This window comes from Medicago truncatula, chromosome 7 (assembly GCF_003473485.1).
Source record: "Medicago truncatula cultivar Jemalong A17 chromosome 7, MtrunA17r5.0-ANR, whole genome shotgun sequence".
In the NCBI taxonomy this organism is placed as follows: domain Eukaryota; kingdom Viridiplantae; phylum Streptophyta; class Magnoliopsida; order Fabales; family Fabaceae; genus Medicago; species Medicago truncatula.
This window is the reverse complement of record NC_053048.1, coordinates 26,290,415-26,305,942: the sequence shown is the minus strand read 5'-3', so window position 1 is coordinate 26,305,942 and position 15,528 is coordinate 26,290,415. Positions and strand designations below refer to the sequence as shown.

Sequence of the window (15,528 nt, the reverse complement as noted above, 5' to 3'; positions counted from 1 at the left end):
CTTTCTTTGGTCATCAATCATGGTGCAATACTTTATGAATCTCAAAAAATTTAAACTGGTTACAACTTATAAATATAATCAACTAAAGCCTAAAACTAACAGAAGACTTGAGCATGCTCATTAAATAAAACACCTCTATTTTGAGTTTCAACAAAATTTTCACCTCTATTTTGAGTTATATAATTATTTTATTTAATGAAAAACAATGATGCCTCAGAAATGATAAAGATTATGATACCAAGAAGCATATATACCTTAGTAAAATGAATATTTAGTGATCTAATTTGTGATAATGAAGAAAAGAATGAGGAAAAGAGTGGTCTATACTATTTTAGGAAAGTGTTGTGAAACAATGAAGTCAAGTGTAGACACAGTTCAGGGACATTATTATTCCACCAAAGTCACATGACATTGGCCACTAAAAACGTGCCATGTGGCAGCTCTTATTTTTAAAAAGAAGAAAAAATGCTTAATAAAGTGAGAAAACAAAATTGATCCCAAAGAAGTGATATGCAGTAATAGGTAAGTTGGTGCTGCTTTGTGAAAGAAGATGAAAGTTGTTGTTAGCTATCTTTAATTATAATTTTTAAGCTAGTTTTAATTGCCTGTGTCCCTAGTGCCAGTGGTACATTTGATATGTTGATGCCTATAGAGGAGATAGGATAAAAAATAAAATGAAAAGGAAGATAATTTGTTGTCGTATGACCGAAGGATAAAGTTGGTAAATTAAGGACCAATTTGTTTCCCTGCCAAATAATTGATAATAAGCAGAAATTGAAAGTCAAACCATGACATAATCAATTAAGACTATGTTGTAGATAGATTCTTAATTGATACAGACATGACCTTATAAGTTTGTAAATGTTTTTCCATTGTTTGTAATGATCACCTTGGATTTTAAAAGTTGCATTCATGGACCATTTGTCAACATTAAAAGTTTTATTCAGATCATCATGCTTCTAATGCTAATGCAGCTCTTTATTTGGTTTTAGATTCTTCAACGGTTATAGTAGTTATTATAGTACAAAGAGGGATGCTAGAATCTGACGTGGCACCATTAATTGAGAGAGAGTGTGTGAGCAAGTGTTAATAGCATTCCCCTAGTACAAAATTTAAATCAAACTGGTTAAATTGAAGAAAACAGGATTTATAAGTTAACATATTAAAGGTAACCAAAATAAGTAAACATGACTTTATAGTAACAATGGAAATTAAGTTTTTTTTTATCAGCAGCAAAATTCATTTGTGAATAAGATAACCAGTTGAAACTCTAACTAGCAAAAGAGAAATAGGAAGTGGAGGAATTCTGCACATTTTTTTCAGCACTTTCACACGCTTATCAGCAGCCGCGTTTAGAATGTATAGAACAGGGGATGTCACAAAGGGATATGAGAGAAGGATAAAGTTGGTAAATTAAGGACCTATTTGTTTTGTTTCCCTGCCAAATAATTAAGGACCAAGTGGCTGAGACATATAGACTTCTTCATTGAGGAAAGCATTATTTACATCCATTTGCATGAGGGCAGTGAATTCATCAGACATAGCTTGCTTCCATTCATTTTGACGTAAAGCTTGTGAGACACATGTTGGTTCTATAGATGGTGAGCATATCACTCAATTACTCTAAAATTATCCTATCATTATGTGTATCATTTGTTTGTAATAACTTGTAATTAGTTTACATGCTCCTAGCTTTTCCTTGTACGCGCATCTGCCTTGTATATATATATATATATATATATATATATATATATATATATATATATATATATATATATATATATATATATATATATATACTTGTGTTTTAGCTAGTTTGTGAGATTTTTTGTGAATTGATTTGTCAGAAACTAAGCAGAGTTGAAGTTTTTAGATTTGTAATTGATTATTGATTTAACTGATATGTTGTTTTAGCTTGTTGAGAAATGATTAATTAGCTAGTTTGTGAGATTTTGTGTGGGAATTGGATTTCTCAGAATCTAAGCAGAGTACAAGTGTTTAGATTTCTAATTGATTATTGATTTAACCGATGTGTTTTTTTAGCTTTTGATTCAAGGTCTATTTTGTGTTTGCTTGACTAGAAACGATTAATTAGTTAGTTAGTGAGATTTTTCTTGTGAATTAGATTTCTCAGAAAGAAAGCATAGTGGAAGCGTTAAGACAGTTGATTTATATCTAATTGTCTTATATGTTAAATTTTACAGAGTTATGATAGGCAAGCTGAAGTCGATGAATTTGAGCAATCGAAAGCAGGCGTTCAAGGTCTTGTAGAGGCGGGTGTCAGAAGGATTCCAAGGATGTTCTACTGTGACACCCCTGATCAATATCCAACTTCTGGCTGCAATTTCAGCATTACCACCATCGACCTAAAAGGAGTGCATACTGAGGTGATTAACCAGATGCAGAAAGCATGCAAAGCATGGGATTCCAGCTGACCTTCTAGAAAAAATTATTGATGGAGTTCGTTGCTTCAACCAACAAGATGTCAAAGTGCGGAGAAAGTTTTACAACCGCGACAATCAAAAGTTTTATTATCACTCCAACACCAACTTAGCCACTGACAAGTTTGCCAACTGGAGAGACACTATTGGGTTTGCCATGGCTCCTGATCCTCCCAAGCCAGAAGAATTACCTGAAATTTTTAGGTAATGCATTTATTTTAAAATCATTGATTATAAAGTACATGATAATTTCAAATTTTTTGATGATTTATTTGTTTATATGTAGACATTTGATGACGGAGTATTACCGGAAGATAACGGTACTGGGGTCGACATTGTTTAAATTATTGTCAGAGGCCCTTGGCTTGGACCCATCACACCTCCTAAAACTCGGCTGTTCTGAAGGAGTTTTTGTGCAGGGTAACTTTTATCCGCCCTGTCCTGAGCCGGAGTTGACATTGGGCGCGACCAAGCACACCGATCCCTCATTCATCACAGTACTTCTGCAAGACAACCTCAGTGGTCTGCAAGTACTTCACAAGGATGAGTGGTTCGATGTTCCTCCTCAGCATCGAGCTTTAGTTGTCAACATTGGGGATCTCTTACAGGTAAGTGTCGATATTCAAACAAAATGCATCCTTCTTTATTATTTTTCAGTAGAAGCATGAACAAAGATTAATTAAAGTAGTTGTATTGTCAAAGGATTCCTTATTTATTTATTTATTTATTTATTATGTTCTGGTGTGATCTCTATTTTATTCTTATTTTATTCATATTGTTGCAGCTCATTTCCAACGATGCCTTTGTTAGCGTCTTTCACCGAGTTTTAGCAAGTAAGAAAGGGCCAAGAATTTCGGTGGCTAGCTTCTTTGTACACTCCGGTGACACAACTGAAGATTCAGCGAAGTCCTATGGCCCTATTAAGGAGCTGTTATCAGATACAAATCCGGCGCATTATAGGGACACAACCATAAAAGAGTTGATAGAGCATCATTTTAAAAAGGGACTTGACGGAAACTCTACCTTGGAGCATTTCAAGGTAGTGAAATGAAAGAAAGAAGTGGAGGGAAATGACTACCAGCTTATGGTTGCTTATTGGGTTTCTGCTTAGGAGTTGCATCCTTATTTGTTTGCTATAATTAAGTAACTATCCTAGCTAATTATACTGATCTGTTAATGAGTATAGAAGATTCTGTTCTTCTAATATGAGCTTAGGATTGTTTTAGCCTTCTTTCAAGAAGATCAACAACCACTAAATCCAAATTACTTTGTTAAGGCTGAAATCCGTTTGTTTAGATAAACAAAAATCGTGAAGTGGGAAAGAACAATAATAAACATAACCGTTTATTGCATGTTCAATTTTACATATTTGCAGTAAGTATCAAGTTGATATACTGATTTTGCATTATCAGTGCTATAAATACTGATGGTCGAGTGCTTAAATGCTTACCCAAGCCGGTCAAGGCAAACATTTTAAGTTTCCCATGACGACTCTGATCATCATCCTTTGCTTATTACTCAGGAATTTGCTTCGGTTCCTCATGTCACTCCTTTTAAGTTTTATAAATCATGGACAACTCATGACGACTGTCGTCGTTTGGTGACAGAAGTTTGGCGACAACCTGTTTCTGATTGTGGCATGGCTGGCCTTCATAAGAATTTGAAGCGGCTAAAACATGCTTTCAAAGATTGGAACAGGTCAGTTTTTGGTGATGTTATGATGCAGGTTCGTCTTGCTATTGATGAGGTTAACTGTATACAGCTTCTGATTGATATGGCAGGCATTTCTGATGCTTTATATATCCAAGATCAATTTTGGTGTCAAAAGGCTAGAACTCAGAATTTTATTCATGGTGATAGAAATACTTCTTACATTCATCGCGTGGCTTCGATTAAATCTTCTTCCAAGCAGATCCTTTCTTTACGTGATGGTAATAGCACTCTTACGTCTCCTACGGATATTGCTTCTCATATTCTTCAATTAAATTTTGTTATATCATTTTAGGTTCTAATGCTATGAATAATGCTCATTTGCCATATACTGGGATGTTCAATGTTGTATTGTTAACAACTTAACATTATAATTACACTTGGAATAGAACTTTGATTTGCACTTGATATATCATATTCATAATCAAGCAAAGACATTCCTGGCTCTTAAATAGTTGCAGAATCTAAATTTGAGTTTTGAAATATAACCTCAAGGTCATTTGAGTCTTTAGCTTAAAGAACCTTTAATAAACTGAACAATGCGTAATATGCAGGTAAAAAATTGAAAGAAAATAGGATTATATTATATTATAGTATTAATAGACTAGTTAGTATTAATTACTCTCTTATTCAAAAAAAAAAAAAAAAAAAAGTATTAATTACTCTCTCTCTTCCAACGCAACCGTAAAATAGGAACTGAAAACTTGTTTTTATGAATCTAATTCATTCTTCGTTTTGAGTAACAACTGACACATTCTCGAAGGTCCTTCGTAAAAATCGAAAACTATAAATCACTATTTCAAATCCCTTAAATTCAATAATTATCATTCCCCTCTCTTCTTCTTCCACAATCTAAATCCCTAACTGCTTCGAGTTGGTTCCGTGGCACGCGATCTTCAGAAGAGCAGATTTACATGGAGATGGTAGAATCAGTGGTGTCAATTTCTTTCAAGGATCCATCCAAACGTTCTTGCTCAGCTCAGGTACCTTTCTTTCTCTTCCATAATTGATGTCATTATTGTGATTTCGTGCTTGTTTGCTTAGAAACTCGATCTAGTGTAATGCTTATTGTTCTTGGCATGGATTACAGGTATGGATGCATGCTTATCGGTTGGGAAGACTGGTGTGACTGCTGAACCAACATCGACTCAAGTTTTCCCTTATAGAGGACAGTTGGGAACCAGCATTATCTTCCTTCTCAGCAGGGTGCTAACATGAGACCGCCTCAATCACCAGGGGTTAGCAGCTTTTGTGGCAGGTCACCGGCTTCCAGCTGGAGCAGATTTCGCTGTCTCTTGACTCCGTTTGGGTCTCAATTCATTACAGGTATCTCCAGTTTTGAGCAAGATCCAAACTCGAATATTTATGAATTGGCTAATTTTCAGTAACAGTTATATGGTTTTTAATTCACCGTAGAGATTACCTTCGCTTGACATTGCTTAGAATTGATGTGGCCACCAGTTGAGTCACATTGTTCTAGTCATAGAGACATGACGTCGAATCATCATAAGGAAAATAGTAACTGTATATGTGTCATGTCCCAAGTTCATACTCTGTATAGTTTTTATGGAACGGTATTATTCATTTTGCTTTGTTGTATAATAATATTAGAGGAATATCAAATTGTTTGTTAGAGAAAATCGTTATAATTTTATTATCTATGTAGTTTGTTTAATATGTTACCAAATAAGTTTAGTCATTACTCTTCAACACTGGTGTATGGTCTTCCAATGCCCGACTGCTGTCAACACTTTTAATTAACCTTTTGTACACTTATCATGCATTGGTATTGCTGATTTGCAGTTTATTTTATTTTATGAGGTAACTTAGATGTTAGTAGAGCCTCCATGTAACTAATTCCACCATAATAAGGCTGGTTGTCATTGTATGAAAGTTTCATGTTTTAGTTTTTTAAACTAGTCTTCACTGTATATGTAAGATTGGAACCAAGCACACTATACTATTATCAATGTGGAGACCCCTCTCCTAAAGTCATGAGTTATATTTTTTATTTCAGGACCATGCCAACTTCTGGTCCACAGAGCTATCCAGGAAGAGTTGCAATAGTAGGAGTCTCACTTCTAATACAACTACTACCAATACCATCAATCAAATGATTGGTGATGTAACCTATGCAAAACTATACCTCACAAATGGAACTGGCTCAAAATTCTCTGGTTTTTGTCGTGTTTCCCTCGCAGATCAGATTTGGCACACCAATTTGGGTTTTTTCTCGGCTGCAGCCTTGACTTTTGTTTTCCCTTGGCCATGTGTTGCAGACAGAAGCGAACCTGTTCCAGTGCAACAGCAGGTTACAGCACCAAAGAAATCATTTGCAGAGGCACTGGGGGGCAAAAGCATTACTGCAGATCATCAAAGGGGATGCCCTTTGTATCAAGATCATGCAGACTGTTTATGAGAAAGGAGCCTAGATCTAACCAATGATTCAAACAAATACTTAGTTTCTATCACAACATTCAAGAGTTGATAGATACATGGGAAGTGAAGATATGTAGATTACCAACACGTGACAATGTCGCTGACCCACTGACAAAGCCTCTTGCGCAGCAGAAGAATGATAGTCATACTATATTTTTGTGCCTTAGGTGTATTTTTTTGTTGGATTTAGTTCTAGTGGGTCTATAAATAAAACCATTGGGCTGATATGTTTCATAGACACACAAAAACACAAAATCATTGTTTCAAAACCCTATGCGCCATTAGAAATCATGTGTTTTTGATCTCTCGGATTTCGTTCATTCGTATCTAGCACTGTTGATGGAGGATTCTTTTCGCATGGACTGGGTAGAGGTGTTATCGACCGTGAAGTTCTCACAATCATTTTGTGATTTCAACTATAAAAAGGTTCTACACTTCAAGACACAATTGTTTGATACCTAAATAGGGGCGGATCTCTTTGGAAGTGCCACTGCCCCCTCAAGTTTTTATATAAATTTCATATTATGCTTAATATTTCAACAAATGCGTGTTGTTGCAGTGGTTATGCGATTCTTCAATGTGTAAAAGGTCGTGTGTTCGAACCCCTGACACCCCATCCCCAGGTATCAATCAAGCAATATTACCACCACACCAGTTAACAATGTTCAATGTTGGGTGAGGCAGACATTCCTAATTTTATATAACGAGTATTTCATTTGACAAGGTTGTTTTATATTTGAGCTTTTGGACATTTACATTACTTTGATGCATATGCATGACATCTTTATATTTCCAGTTATATCACGTTAATGTTTATTTCAGATCATTTCAATTTTTCAAATTCAAGTTTTGCTTTGGAAACCATTTACTCTATTTTTTTTTTAAAGGACGACATCGAATATTCCCGCCTATGGTGTAATGTTTTGAAGAGAAAAAAATCAGTTGCACTATTAAAAATTGAGGTGTTACACGTTGCTTTATTTTGACCATTATTAGTCCAACTATGATTACTTCTAATTTGTCAAGGTTACCAAAATTCATCTCATCATTTTAATAGTTTATGTTGTCTTACAATTGATGAAAGACTTAATACATGCTTATGCTTTGGTCCCTTAACTTATTTTTGGATTTCATTTTGGTCCCTTAACTATAAAGTGTCTCAATTTGGTCCCATAAATATACCTCCGTTTACCCAGGTGATCCTTTCTGTTAATTTTTAACAGCAAATCTCTAAGGTGAACCATATTTCAAGGTGATCCACCATGGACCTTAGTAAAAAATTTAATTGTAACCCTTTGATTTTTTGTTTAAAAGAGGATTGTTGGATCATGTAGAGTCTATTGTATTTTACTGTGTGCCTATGACACCTAATATTTTTCTCACTTGTGTCCATCTTCTTCATCATCTTAATCCATCTTCCATGAACCTAGAAAAAAACTTAGGCTCTGTTTGGATAAGTGAAAATCAACGGAACGAAACGGAACGGAACGGAATGGAATGGAATAAAGATTCCATTCCATTGTTTGGATACTTTATGATGGAACGGAACTAGTTTTCCATTCCATTGTTTGGAAAGTTAACGGAACGAGTTATAACTTTTTTATTTCAATTTTACCCTTATATTAAAAAGAAGTTGAATTCTCTACTCAATCCAATCAATATGTTGTTATTTTAGCATCATTTGTGAGTAGCAGTAACACATGCAATTTCATTAAAAAAAAATCAATAGTCTTCACTGACGTGAATCCTTTGTATACAAAGCTACTCAAAAACAGTAACAACATGAGCAATATCACACTGATATCTGTTCCATGTCTGTTACAAGCTAATTGAAATCCACTACAAGCAAAATTTTATTGGTAAAGCTAGCACTAACCACCCATAATAGAGGGTTCATAAATTAGAAGAAAAGCATCAAACATGAATAAGATGGGAAAAAAAGAAGAAACGTCACAATTAATTTGGAAAAAGAAGAAGAAATATGGGTTCATAAATAACAAGAAATAACAATAGAAATCTTGGTTCAAATATTAGTAGAAGTATCAAATATGAAGATGAAGAAATATAAGTTAGCTTATTGGAGCAGGTTGGAACAAGAAGAAATGAAGGGGAAAAAAAGAGAGGTAATGGTGCACGCTGGGAATGAAAAATAAGGATCAAGTTGTAATTTTATTATTAGTTAAATAAAGTGAATTAGTTGTCTAATATTTCTTATCACTATAATCACATTTTAAGAGTGCACAATTAAAGTGAATTAGTTGCATAGGTTTGTCCCCTCACTTTACCAATACGAGCAAGACTTCCATATAGTTAAATAAAGTGAATTAGTTGTCTAATATTTCTTATCATCCTTAAGTTTTAATTTTAAACAGAGTATTTCTAAGGGGAATTGAACAATACTAGACAATCAATATTGTACTAGCACCCTGGAATGGAAACCAACATTATATTTTATTTCTCATTTACAATCAACAACTTCTCCCGATCTGTCTCCATCCAGTCCCATATTTTATCACAAGGAGGTTCCTAATTTCTATATAAAATCATTCCTATGAGAAAATTAGGGATACCCATTATCTTACCTTGTCATATATGTAAAACTATATCGACACTTCCTTTTATTTAGAAGTTATTGGTTTAAAGTTTGTAGTTCATTCACTTTATTTAAGAAAATATAATGCCAACAATCATAGATAATTCATTTATTTCAATCTCAGAAACTTGATACATACAGAACATACTTATTGTTGAAGACATGACTTCTTATTTAAAATAGACTATAGAAAGTTCCACGAGTATCAAAAGCGCATTCATATGTTGAATTCACAACTTGAAAGGCTCTAAGGAAGAACTCCCATCAAGGCCTTTTGCATGAAAATATGATAAGAAATCTTGTATTGTAATGTCTTTGTAGATTGGTGGGTTTGCTTCTGAAATCAGCTCCTTAATAGGACCAAAAACTTTTGATGCACCTTCAATTGGGTCACGAGAACTCAGAAAGAATGTTGCTACAGAAATTCTTGGGCCTATGTTTGGTGATAAGACTCGGTGATGAACACTTACAAACTTGTCATTTGTGATAAGCTGCAAGAGTATACAAAAATGATAAAATTGTTAACACAAACTTTAAACTAGGAAACAGTCAATGACTTTGTTTATAGAAATTATTTCTAGCCCACAATTTCAAATCACTATAATCACATTTTAAGAGTGCACAATTTTTTGATACACAATTACACATGATGAAATAATGTTTAAAAATGACATGTGATTAATATTGAGAATCCTGCACTCAATTCATCAACAACATATATGGAATAAGCTATTGTCTCTTATCCACACAAAAAACCCTAATCAATTGGTTTTTTAATAACCAAAGCTAGAAAAGAGTGGTGGAATTAGATTATTTGAACTAATCAAAGTCATAGCTTGGAAATATAATATTTGAGTATAGTGGTAAATCTTATAAAATATTTAACATATTTGATCATTTAGGTCAACCTTTCCACATCATGGTATACTTTCTCCACTTCTAATTTAGTTTTTATATACTTAAGAGCTTTAATCAAAATAAAACATTGATTAAAGGAAAGTTTGATGATGCCTTAATAAAATTAAGGGTCTTACATAAATAAATCTGGTATTGGTTCAAGAAAGGATAAACTTTATTCGTTACAGAAAAACATAAAAACGAGTTACAAGATTAGTCTAACAAATCATGAATAATGTTTCATTTTTTTAATAGATCATAAAAGTTTCATTGATATTAAAAAAATTGTTGATAAACCTAAAACAAAAGTTTAGACTACTTTATACTTTGGATTTAAATATTTACCTGAAGTAGATCTCCTACGTTTACAACAAGAGCTCCGTGTGTTGGAGGAACCTTAACCCAACTATTCTCATGAAGAACTTCAAGACCACCAATTTGGTCCTGTAAAAGTAAGGTCATGAAGTTACCATCAGTATGTTTTCCAACACCCATAGTTAATTCAGGTTCAGGGCATGGCGGAAAGTAGTGACCCATAATATAGATTCCTTCAGCACACTTCAACTCTTTTAAGTAAGAAGGATCAAGTCCTACTGCCTCTGACAACAACTCAAAGATTCTGAAACCTAAATCACTTATTTTCTGTGAATATTCAATCACAATATCTCTGCAAGTATGTAGTCAACTCAACCATGGTTAAATCAATTCAAATGATATAAATTATAAATGAATCATATCATGATCTTATGTCATGTAATGTAATAATAGTGAAATATATATATATATATATATATATATATATATATATATATGTATGTATATGTATATATGCATGCATGTATGTTTTACTACCTCCGTCCCTAATTATAAGATCCTTTTGAGAAAAAAATTTGTCCTTTTTTATAAGACCCCTTTGGTATTTCCAAGTACATTAATTATTTCTTTACTAACATACCCTTATTTATTTTGCATCTTTTTCTTCAATCAACAATAAATATTATGTTGAAAACATAAATTAACTCTCTCTCTCTTAAGGATAAAATTGTAAAAACAATAGTAATTATATACAAATTTAATACTACAACTAACTTTCTTAATCTCCGTAATTTTGGCAAAAGACTCCTATATTTAGGGACGGAGGTAGTACTTTTATTTCAAAATTTTTGATATTTTATAAATCCAATGTTTGATCACTTTTTTCCCAACTAATCTTTCAATTGGGTGAGATACTCATAACTGTATAATGCAATTAATGACAAATATTACGAAAATAAAGTTCATTTAGTCTAAATATATGTTTCCTGCATATGACCCTTATTATAAGACTCTTTAAGAGAATTCATTCATGGATATTAAAATAGTAGATATAGCAATAAATATGTAATAATTGTGTGTTACTTTTCTTAATCACCCCTAAAATTAATGATATCATGAAAATCAAAACAAATTTACATTTCTCAATTATAAATAAGAGTATTTTCATAAAGAAATGGGTCTTATAATTAGGTCAAAAGTGAGTCTTAATTTATTTATTTTTTCTAATATGTGTGCATTAACCTTAAACATCAAGATAAAAATGGAAGTGAGTACATAATAAATCAACCTTTGGAACTAGAATGAATGTTTGTTATGAAATGCAGGGTTAGAATCATAATTAAGACTTAGTACATTACCTGCATATTGGTGGTATTTCTTCTGGTTTGAATGGATCAGGAGCAACAACGAATCCAACTGTATCTCTCCAATCAGCAGCTTGACTAGTAAATAAGGTTGTATTGGAGAAATACACAACTTTTTCCCTTAAATCACGCGTATAAAACTCTTTTCTAACATTAACATCTTGTTCATGAAAGTTACGGATTCCATGAATCATCTCATCCAATACATTGATGGGAATTTCATGATTAATCACCTGAAAAAATCCCCACTCATGACATGCACTTCGAATTTTGCCAATTACCTCTTCACGCAGAGTTGGATTGATGTCTATACCTTTGAGGTCAATGATGGGAATATTCAACTTAGAGTCACAAATTGACTTTGTAGCAATGTCCAACATCTCATTATGGAACATCTGTGGGATCTTCGACACTCCGGACTCCACCAAACCTCTCACACCAGCTTTTGAATCATCAAAAGCTTTCACTTCATTGTATCTATCATAAGTGGAATTAGTGGATTTTTCTACTTGGTTTGAGTTTTTTACCACCATATTGAGAGAAACAACACCAGACAAGCAATGTCTTCTTCCTCTATCATAAAATGTGGAATAAAAGTATAGATAAATGGACAAGAGGGAACATTAATATAAGATGGGGCGAGAAGACTAGATCAAGGCGATCAAGTAGACCTAGTAGGAAATTTTTAAAGACGTAATAAAAAAAATAAACATTGAATGTTCGTCAAAATAAAAAAGAATAAAATAGGCAACTTCAAAAAATTTGAATGTTGGTCAAAAATAAAAGACGACATTAAATGTCGGTCAAAATAAACTTTGAACATTATTATATTGGGTGCGTGCCAGCCTGAAATTGCTTCATGGAGAATTACAATGAGGGGTAAGCTGTCGATTTTTTGTTGTCAATATATCAGTGCTCATAATATGTATAAAAAATAACTAATACTCTAATTTAAAAAATTATTTTTTTTATTTTAGATATGTCTATGTGTAGGCTATATAAAAATTCATTTTCTCGAAAAATGATTTTTATGTTGAAAACAAAATATCTGTAACGAAAGTCAAAGTCTAACTCATCCTTACAAAATCGACTTGTACGGTGAGGAGTGCCTCCTCTTTATAAACTCTTCTCAAGAATCCTATCTATCTGATTTGGGACTAAATCCCTTCGAGTGTTGGCCGCTAACACACTCGCTCACGCTTCAGCCCGGCCTAATGGGCCTGAAGCGTGGACGATGCAAGCCATACGATGGACCCGATAGGCTCTGATACCATGTAACGAAAGTCAAGGCCTAACTCATCCTTACAAAATCGGCTTGTACGGTGAGGAGTGCCTCCTCTTTAAAACTCTTCTCAATAATCCTATCTATCCGATTTGGGACTTAATCCCCTCGAGTGTTGGCCGCTAACAATATCTATTTTGGATTAGCTTTTAAGAAAATCAATTTTAATAGAAAGGACATAAAAACGTGATATACTATGAAGGTGAGAAAAACTCATAAGAAGGGCGGTTGAATTGTGTGGATCTTTTGATGAATTCTTTTTCTGAGTGTTTATAAAACCTGGTCAGAATCTGATGTTGCAGTGGAATACATAACACTAAAGATAAAAGATAAAAAGTCAGAGAGAGAGAGAGGACATACACAAAACAATTTATACTGGTTCCTTCCACAACACAGTAGTAGCCACGTCCCCTAGCACTTTCATGTGATTTCACTATAATAATCACTCTGGATTACAACCTACTCAAGGACACACCAAGAGAGTTCTCAATGCTCAAGCACATATGCAAGAGACTTCTATGCTCTAGGACTCTACCTAAAGACTTCTGCTCAAGAACACCTGCAAGAGACTTCCTTTGGTTAAGCACAACTACTTAAGACTTTACCCTGCTCAATCACAACTTATTGAGACTTCCTAGGTGCTTAAGGTTTCACCAAGAGACTTATATGATCAAGCACGCACGTAAGAGAATTTCTAATATGCTTTCCCCAATTGCAAACAAGTTAATTTGTTCTTACACTATTTCTAACAAATTACTGTAAACTGAACAAATGAACAGAATCACTCCTTATAATTTCTAAGATATAAAATTTGAAAATCAATGCTAAATGTTTTACGCTGTTTGATTTGACAGAGTTTTGCCACAGAAAAATAGATGAGTATTGTTCTTTTTCTTTCTCATATCTTCAACTCCTTTTATAGGCAATGATTTGAGAGCTGTTGGAGAAGAGTGTCAGCACAAAGAGTGTCGTTAAGAAACTTTGATCAAGAATGTTGGTCGTTTGTCTGATATGGATAATCATGTTGGAACGTCCTTTGAATTTCCTTTGTTGAAAGAAAAATTAGATGTTGCTCTTTTCGTTCCTTATGTCCCTTTTCTGGTTGTACACGTAGACAGAAGAAGACAAAAGAACTGCTCTATCAGATACTATGATAGACACAATTCACAGAATAAAACAAAAGCTTATGTGGATTCTGGCTCCCATAGCCAGTCATATTTTGTGTCTGATGTCCTTCACAAATCTGTTGAGATTACTCTCTAACTCCTGTTAGGCATCCTTCTTCTAAGGACGTTGACTTATGGTTGACCCTTCCAGTAGATTTTCCACCATAGTCTTCTAAGCTTCTCAATCCCCTTCTGATGCTCTTCATATGTTCTTTCTTCATGATAAGTAGATCCTGCACACTTGAACATATGTTAGTATTGCAATTGTTCTTCAATACTTTGTTATCATCAAAACCCAAGAGAACTTCTATAAATCATTCTTGTTCTAACATACTAGTGTGTGGGCCTGTGCCCAAAATATAAAAAAAAAATATATACTTATCAAATTTGAATAAATAAAACAAAAGATCAATTTCACCAAAAAACTATCTCACACAAAATCTATACATATTTAACGTAAATTTAAAAAAAAAAAAAAAAAAACTATGAAGTTATAGTTTTTCTAAATAAAGAAAAGAAGTCATGATTTTTTTTTTTTATTATGTTATAGCAACGAAGTTTCTACCATCATTAAACGGTTACTTATGGGGTACACAATATGGATTCACCCCTCCGAACCGAATTTTTTTATATGTAGGAGTCACAGATCGAACTCCTGACCACCTATTTAAGAGGTTCAAGTCCGTTTTACTTACACCAATTCATTATTTGTTGATATTGTACAGTTTTATTAAGATATTTAGGTTTACAAATATCTAGATATATACGTCGTTTGCAAACCAATTTTATTTGAAATCACTGTATTTATCATAATAACGAAATTGTTACAATATTTACAACATAACAATGCATGTATTAAGAATATATTATATTGATATTTAGACAAAAATGAAAAATTTTACTTTTATTTTATACTATCAATATTTTGATTGGGTTTCATTGAATTCCTACAACTTTAATATTAAATCAACATGATATACAATTTTGAATAACCATGCCAAGAAGAAGTTAGAATTTTTTTATGTTTTACAATTGTAATAATGACATATATTGCGAATGGTTTTTTGAAATTATTAAAGAATAACATTCACTCAAGTACAAGTATATGATTTTCAAAGTTTTTAGATTCAAAGTCAATTAGTTTAAATGATCTAGTTATGATGATTTATCGTTGTTTACACCTAAAAGTATTAATCCGGTTAGCCGAAATCAAAAGATAGGTGATTAGATGTTATGCGAGTTTTACCATAGTAGACGGAAGATTATACGAAAGATAAGTGATCAAATGTTATGATTTATCTTGTTTGCTTGAACTAGTTTA

General features: G+C 33.1%; 1 protein-coding gene, 1 long non-coding RNA gene and 1 pseudogene across 2 annotated transcripts; 2 read left to right on the top strand and 1 right to left on the bottom strand.

Moving 5' to 3' along the window:
- Positions 1-1,357: 1,357 nt before the first annotated feature.
- LOC25498295 (1-aminocyclopropane-1-carboxylate oxidase homolog 1-like) lies at positions 1,358-4,517 on the top strand (annotated as a pseudogene).
- Positions 4,518-4,855: 338 nt separating this feature from the next.
- LOC25498294 (uncharacterized) lies at positions 4,856-7,323 on the top strand. The gene is made up of 3 exons (XR_003006979.2): positions 4,856-5,134; positions 5,242-5,477; positions 6,169-7,323. It is a non-coding gene; the product is annotated as an uncharacterized lncRNA (long non-coding RNA).
- A 1,931-nt stretch (positions 7,324-9,254) lies between these two features.
- LOC25498293 (1-aminocyclopropane-1-carboxylate oxidase homolog 1) lies at positions 9,255-12,365 on the bottom strand. Its single transcript, XM_013593178.3, has 3 exons — positions 11,754-12,365; positions 10,426-10,747; positions 9,255-9,674 (listed from the first exon to the last, which is right to left on the bottom strand). The coding sequence occupies exons 1-3, from the start codon at positions 12,290-12,292 to the stop codon at positions 9,414-9,416; spliced, it is 1,122 nt and encodes a 373-aa protein (XP_013448632.1). The 5' UTR covers positions 12,293-12,365; the 3' UTR covers positions 9,255-9,413.
- Between the last annotated feature and the right edge of the window lie 3,163 nt (positions 12,366-15,528).

What these genes read in the sequence shown, in the direction of transcription:
- LOC25498293 (XM_013593178.3), bottom strand. Translation starts at nt 12,292, where the DNA reads ATGGTGGTAAAAAACTCAAACCAAGTAGAAAAATCCACTAATTCCACT. An exon ending in GAAATACCACCAATATGCAG is followed by an intron (nt 10,748 to 11,753) that starts GTAATGTACTAA and finishes ACATACTTGCAG; the next exon opens with AGATATTGTGATTGAATATT. An exon ending in ACGTAGGAGATCTACTTCAG is followed by an intron (nt 9,675 to 10,425) that starts GTAAATATTTAA and finishes ATACTCTTGCAG; the next exon opens with CTTATCACAAATGACAAGTT.